Here is a 7761-nt window from a genome sequence, read left to right on the forward strand (position 1 = left end):
AAAATAAAATAATCACTTGAGTAAGAACCCATTAATACTTGCATGGTAATCAATTTCATGAAAAAGCTATAACAATATGTTCCTGGTCTTGAAATTAGATGAGCTGAAGGTCATCTAGAGCAGCAGTCCCCAACCTTTTTGGCAGCAGGGACCAGTGCTCCTATGAGAATCTAATGCCTAATGATCTGAGATGAAACTGAGACTGGGGAACTGCTGCAAATACAGATGAAGCTGAGCTCACTCGCTCACTCAACGTTTACCTCCTGCCGTGTGGCCTGGTTCCTAACAGACCACGGACTAGTACTAGTCCATGGCCTGGGGCTTGGGGACCTCTAACCTTGATGTTTCGTCATGAGGACTATATTATAAGTCTCAAACACATTTGGGAAATATCAGACCAAATTCATGGTTCCTTCAAGCACCTGTCTTTTTCCATGAACTTCCTGAAGTTCCCCAGATTAGGACGAGGCATGGGCACGAGGCCTATACAAGAGCGGAGAGAATCCTCTTCAGAACCAAAGCCGGTATAAGGTGGAAATTTCCTTTCTATTTTTGGAGGAGATGGAGCCTTCCATGGAATCGAGGTAAAGTTCTCTAGAGCAAAAACAAAAGCAAATGAAACATCAATATTTTTTTTGTCCTGATTATGGCTGTTTTGAAAGGTTTGTTATGTTTTCAGGATGAACATAGAGATCTTTGTAGACTATTTTAAACTCTTTCAAACAAAACACAGCAAAATCTTGTGAGGGTAGGTTTCAATCATGTTCACAAAAACCACAGAACTCTCTCATTAATCGTCGCTGGTTCAAAAGAAAGGGAAAAAAAAGAAACTGTCTATGTCAAATAAGTAAACATTTATCTTTTGTCATCACATCCCATTTCTGAATATTTTTTGTTCATCCCTGATTTTTCCAATGATATGAAAATTCAAACTTAGAACTTCATGCCACGGATTCTATATTTGAACCTGTAATTTAGCCCTCTCCTCTCTTTAGTCAACACTCACTAATCCAATTCCTTTCCGAACAATACTGACTCCTGACTATTTTGCCTTAACCTTCCCTATTCACTGTCTCTTCCTCCTGTGCCCACTTTTTCAGCCCTCTCCCTTTCCTCTAACTCAACTCCAGGCCATGGCACTTCACTTTCTAGTTAAAAAACAAAAACAAAACTTTATGTCACCAACCCCTGCTCCAGGTTGCTCTTCTTACTGCCGCCCCCCAAAGAATACACTTGTACTAAAATGTGATGAAGCAAAAAAATAAAAATAAATTAAATAAATAAATGAATGAATGAATGAATGAATGAATAAAACCCAAACCAAGCAAACAATAAAACTTTTAGAACAGCCACGGCTTACTCAAAAGGAGTGTTAAGTGGCAAATACTATCGGTTTTCTTCATTTACTTATCATCTGTAAAAAAGGAGAGATGGAGAAAGAGTTGAGGACATATTCATAATTAAGTACTCATTTGTAAGGCTGCACAATCTCTGGGAAGCAAGTGTGCTCTCCACAGCAAAGAACACACTGACCCAATAGATCCAAATCTCTTGTTTGTCCCACGAAAATGGCAAAACAGATGCCAGAATCTTTCCTGAAACAGAACCAGAACAATACAACCCATGGAATCTAATTTCTACTTCTTCCCCAAACTTGAGTATCCACAGGTGTTGCCATTGGTGACTGAAAGGAATTTCGCATAAGCAAAGATTTCCTTTTCCATTGTCAAAATTGTAATATCAGGAAGAGTACAGATTTAGTACACACCTCTATAACTGAAAAAGGTAAAAGGTCTAAGAAGTAAAAATTGGTAATTACAAAGTAGTCACGGGGATGTGAAGTACAGCATAGGGAATATAGTCAATAATATTGTAATAACTATATATAGTGCCAGGTGGGTACTAGACTGATCAAGGGGTCATTTCATAAATCATATAAATGTCTCACCACTATGCTGTTCACCTGAAACTAATATAAAATAATATTGAATGTCAACTGTAATTGAAAAATTAAAAAAGTAAATATAAAATGTGCATCAATTTGTATTCCAAGGCAACCTAATTCTTAAAATTGAGGAACTCTTTTTTTTTTTTTTTTACTGATTCATCAAAAGGTTTAGGGTTTGATGTTATTTCTAATTCTAATTTGAAAACATTTTCAACGTTCACATTCCTTTAGAATTCCTAAGAGCCTGTGTGGGAAATACCCTCAAGCAGAATCCCCAAAGAGTATTGTTTCATCCTAACAAAAACTGTTCACAGAAGACCTACTGGCAAAGAGAACGTCATCATAAAATTCTCTCTGGCTCAATGTAAAAGGGTGGCCAGAACACAGGTAGAGAAGTGACTCATGAGCCTCTCCTATTGCTATATTTGTGGCAATTAAAGAGAAGCTTTGGTAATAAAGAAGAAAGTTCAAATCTTAGAATTAGGCAAAATTGCAGTAGACCCTATCATTGCTGTTACATGAAATACATCACCAATTAGTACTTTCATTTCAGAGAAAGGACTCTATGTGATTATTAGAAAACTGGGGAATAATCAGTTTCTTCTAACAGGACATATACACACACACATAATTCTACACACTAATCTGAGCAGTCTAACTAAAACAAGACACATTGAATTGCAAAATAATTAAAAATGCATTCTATACTTCTCCCCAAAATTATAGATTTCACAACAGTATTTTCTCAACTAATATCATTTTTGCAAGATTTAAGTAACAAAAGAACCAATTTAGTGTTCTTCTGCACCCACAGTGCCATCTAGTGTATAAAAGCCAAGAAGTTTTCCATTCCATCACGCCTGACTGTTATAACCCCACATACATCTTTCTGGATACTCTAAATGAAGATATCATTTCTCTGGTAACTGCTTGCATTAACAAAGCTTTGGACTTGCACCTGAGTAAGTTTCCTGTCTTTGGTTTCTATCATCCCAGTATCCTGCGTGTTTCAAGTGTTAAAAAATATTTGGTGAATAAATGAAAAAGTATACATATTTATACAAAGCATCTTCCTAAATATCTTCTTATACTGACATTCTGCTGGATCCTGAGACATCTGTCTTTCAAATAGTCTGATTCCTCTAATTCCAAGTGACTTGTAAAAACATATATATTGAATGTCTATCCACAATTAACTGGGTTCCAACAAATTTATGGAGCTGAAATTATTTCTTAAAGTTTTTAATGTTCCTTCACAGTGATTTACTATTCGTCATCTCATTTGGAAACAATTCTGGGAAAAGCCTTCGATTACCACCAAAGTTCATCTTGTATGTTCTAGTAACCCAGATATGGACCCAGATTTTGGGAGGCCTGAAGTTTATATAATCTGAGAGAAGCTCTTCAAAATAAAGAATGCCAAATTATTAAGAAGAAATTAGGCCCAGGGCTTTGGACTGGGGCCCTTGCAAAGGAAGAACTCTAAAGCTTAATTTTCATTATCTTTATTAGCTTCAAGGTAAATCCATCTCTGCTTGTACTCAATACTCAAGTTGAATGATTTTGGTGGGATGCTCATTTTTGGGTCAAATAATTAGTGAATCACATCATTTTCTAGCTCTAGCTAAAAAATCCTTAGAAATCATCTACTAATTCTCAACCCTCTTCATAAGGGAGGAAAAAAGAGACAAAATTGTCAGATTCGTTAGGCCATATGGTGAGACTAGAAGTGAATTCCATCCCTAACGCTATACCTTGGGATGGCTAATTTGCTCAAATGATGGTTAATAAACCTTTCATCTTGGATGTCCTCCTGCTTCTAGTACCAAGTATGCAGAAATGGTTAAAAATTACTCCACAAAATTAAAGATGTTTTAAGTTTTTTGTTCATCCTTGATATCAGTACAGCCTAATAAGTATTCAAGGGCAATGGGAATGAATGGTCTTGTTACTAGTTTGATTGGCCCAGCCACTGAAAATCAATAATAAGTCCCTTATAGACAAAGAAATAATAACCCATGGCAAGAATTCTAAGTACGAACAGTTTACATTCAAATCTGTGACCCTTCAGTGAAAGAAACACCTACTGGAGATCCTGGAGCTTTTTCCAACCTTCATGCTACAGGAAAGTCCAACAGGCCTTCATTTGCCAGTCTGTGTTCATCCACATGAAATAATGAGGAAATAACATGCTACAGCACGGCAGACGAGCCTGGACCAGCAGGATGGCAAAGCTGCCTACTGGGAAAGTCATATTGGGCTGTTTTGTGGAAGAATTCTATGGAACCACCTTCTTCTTAGAAACCTTAAATACATGAAAGAATCTCCTCTTTTTTAGGAGTCAAATTGGTTTTAAATGGGGGTACAGATATCTCTTGGAATTCTATCAGGCCCTCTGCTTCTACATAAATAGAAAGCTTACTCATGTGCCTTTCTTGGGACTATAGCCAGCTCCTTCTCTTAGGCTGTCTGCCATTTTTTCTCCCCCCAAAATGTTGGGGTATCACTACTTAAGAGAAGGTACTAAAGCACCAAGGCTATATACTGCATTAGAAATGTTCCCCTAGCTTCCTCTTAGAGAGTTCCCTAGCTATGTTATTTCCACTTGTCAGCTCCTGTGGTGCTGCAGAGTAGAGACGCCAGGCATTCTACTGACTACATTATTGACAAGGGAAGAAATGTGACCACAATTATTGATGGGATTTTGTCCTGGTTTGGGCATCAGGGATACCAAAATATAATGCATATAATTTGGTCAGTCTTATGAATTTTAGAACAATACAAATTATAAACAAAATTAAAATGCCAGAAATAATTATCTAAGTAACATTAAGTATATTAATTTAACCTTACCAAAAAGTCAGGAAAAGCAAATGTAAAGATTATGAGAGAATATTTATTCACTCCCCGTCTACTCTGCACAGTGGATATAATTTCTAGTCATTAGTTACATCAAGTACACTGTTGTTATTCAAGAAATGTTGTGTAATAATAGTATTTGCTAAATGGGATATTTTAACATATATTATGGGAATATAAAAAGTCAGCGTGACTATAAAATGCATCATAATTTTGAATTTGCATAATTTTCTGTTTAAATGCATAATGCTAATGTTATATTAGCTTTGAAGGTGCAAAGTACATAATACAGTAAGTCTATAGAGTGAACAAAAGAAGTGAGCAGAAAGAAATTAAGCACTAGGGCTCAACTGAAAAGAACCATAGGGCATTTGAAGCTGATATATTTGCGAAAGACAGCTAAATTTGGAGTATACCAGTGAATTTACCCTGCCTCTCAAAGATCCCTGCAAACCCATTAAGAAATGAACAATGAACAATGAACCATGTCTCTCCAGCACTACATTCATTTTCTCAAGTGCAACCTTTATAGTCTCAAAATCAAGCTGACAGACAGGCCTCAATCAAATGTGAGACTTTATGTTTAAAGGATCATATGATATTTTGGAACCTTCACCACATCCTCTATATTAAGGTTATCTGTCAGTAGGACACAAGTAAATGTTTTCGTGATTCATATTTTATATTTTTTTTCAAATTTTCAAGTCTGCACTGAAGACCTATTGATTATAATTAGGCATTTACATTTATTAAAGACCAAATTCTTCTCCCAGTGATCTAAGGGTCACTAGCAGCTTCTCGACAACAGCCACCACCTGCACATTCCTGGCTGCCTCTTGAGCACAGTCCCCAAAACAAATATACCCAATTGTGTCCACTAAGGAGAACCAATGTTAGAAAATAAAATAAGAAGAGGCCACCAGTATGACCCTATAATGCCCACACCTCTTGTCTATTTTGGCAGGCAGATGCAGTGGAACAAATTCTTTTAATGAACCAAAGAGTGAAATTAAAAGCCTTTTTTTATGCCAATCCCTTGGTGCACTCAGTGTGCCTTCTCTCACAATGTAAAAATTCCCAGGAGGCCAGGAATACTACACAATGGGGACACCAAGGCACATAGGTGGGCCTCATTTCATTCTAGAGACAAGCATCTTGTCTTTTAGAAAGCTGTGGTTGCTTCTGTGGCTTCCATTTCATCCCTCAGGGAACTGTGCTCACATGACTATTCCAAGGTGGAGAGAGGAGTAGAAGAGTAAGCATTCCACAACTCCAGCTCTACACCCCAATCTGGGAGGTTAACAACTCCTACCACCCCTACTTAGCCTAGCACCGGCATGTATCTGGAACCTGGGGTAGAGGGCCCAGGAAGGGAGCAGAGCTGGCTAGGAGGTTTAACAAATGAGGGGTTCGTTTTTTTGGCTTCGCACCAAGTCCTCCACCTGTTTCTATGACTCTCAGAATACCATATAATATGTTGTAGGTCCGTGCTCCCCTTCCAGCCTAAAAACTCTTTACTCAACTCTGTAGCATCAAAGACTACTGCAATGACATGCACTTAGTAGGTGTTTAATAAATCACTGGTTTTCATTCTGAACTGAACTAACCTGAATGAAATTGATACATTAAAGAAGATAGAAGCTGGAAACCCGGGAAAGGTAGAGCAAATGAGCACAAGAGAATTCTCCAGAGAACACAAATAAGTATATCCATTGTGTAGGCAAGAATTCAGTGAAAAGAAAAGCATCTAGATTCCCATTTCAATTGCTTGACCAAAACATTTACCCATATTATAGTGAGGCCGAGGGCTATAAAGGAAAACAGAAGCCTCTGGCATCAAGGAAACAAGTTTAAATCTTGCTTCTCTCTTTACTTGCTGCATGACCTTTAACAAGTTTGCCCACTTTAAGCCTCAGTTTCTTCACCTCTAAAACGGGGATAAAGCCTATCCTTCTAGAATTGATGTTAGGAGGAAATAAGATGACAAAATGCCTGGCAGATAGCAAATACTTAATAAATGGTAGCTATTATGAGCTTAGCATTTGAAATTCAAAAGTAAAATCTTAACTATAGAACAAAGATTCGAAGTTTTCAATATTTTCTAATTGACAGATGTATCACTTACCAATTCCATATTTAGTCTTATAATAAGTCTTCGTAAATTCATCACAGTCACAAAGGAGCACTTTCCTTCCCCACACATTGATGGTGGTTCCTATAGACAGGTCACTATCTTTATAAAACTCTTGTTCTAATTTTCCTAGCTAATAAAAACAAAGGAACATAACGTTGGCACCACAGAACCTCCAAAGATCTAACCCTTCCCAAAGGAAAGAAATTTTTTAAAAACAATTGTATCATTTATAACCAAATTTTAAAAATCAAATCAGAAGACAACCAGTCAAAATTAATATTTTAAAACATTTTTAGCAATGTAGTGCTACCTAATAGCACTACACATGCACTTAAGCATGTTTATTATTAATAAACAGCAATACAATGCATACACTTATATATTCATCAATTTCATTCACAATCAATCTCACAAGAGAAGAATATGTAACTCACCCTACATTTCAGATTCTAGGGATGCCACATTGGCAAAATCAATAAAATATGAGGTTCCTCACCTTGCATTTATCCAGCAGGTAGCCATACACTCGGTTCTCTGCCAAGCCACTATACAAATTGAGAACTACTCGATCTGTTATCGCACCTGGTTGATAGATTCCAGGTGGGCCATACTGGAAGACAAAAGCAAAACAAGATATGGTGGATGGCCTCTAAATAAAAAGATGGTCCTCTTGAGGGGCTCAAGTGGGAAATGTGCATTATATAGTTCTTCTCTGCCATCCACAGGAAAACAAGACAACTTACTCTCTAGTCACCTCTCCCCATGCTTCCTTACCTCTTGCAGGCTGGTCTATACTCCATCCATTTGTTAAGGCCCTGAT

General features: G+C 37.1%; 1 protein-coding gene across 1 annotated transcript in view; it reads right to left on the reverse strand.

Annotated features, from left to right (window-relative positions):
• The window catches only part of EFHC2 (EF-hand domain containing 2), a 172215-nt gene that overhangs the window by 82771 nt on the left and 81683 nt on the right, over positions 1–7761 (reverse strand). Inside the window, exons 6-8 of the mRNA XM_006917910.1 lie at positions 7438–7551; positions 6933–7071; positions 423–594 (exon numbers count right to left, since the gene is read on the reverse strand). Coding sequence (XP_006917972.1) covers positions 423–594; positions 6933–7071; positions 7438–7551 — 425 coding nt within the window. The remainder of the gene's footprint in view (positions 1–422; positions 595–6932; positions 7072–7437; positions 7552–7761) is intronic.

The sequence above is a fragment of the Pteropus alecto genome, unplaced genomic scaffold (genome assembly GCF_000325575.1).
Source record: "Pteropus alecto unplaced genomic scaffold, ASM32557v1 scaffold77, whole genome shotgun sequence".
Lineage (NCBI taxonomy): Eukaryota > Metazoa > Chordata > Mammalia > Chiroptera > Pteropodidae > Pteropus > Pteropus alecto.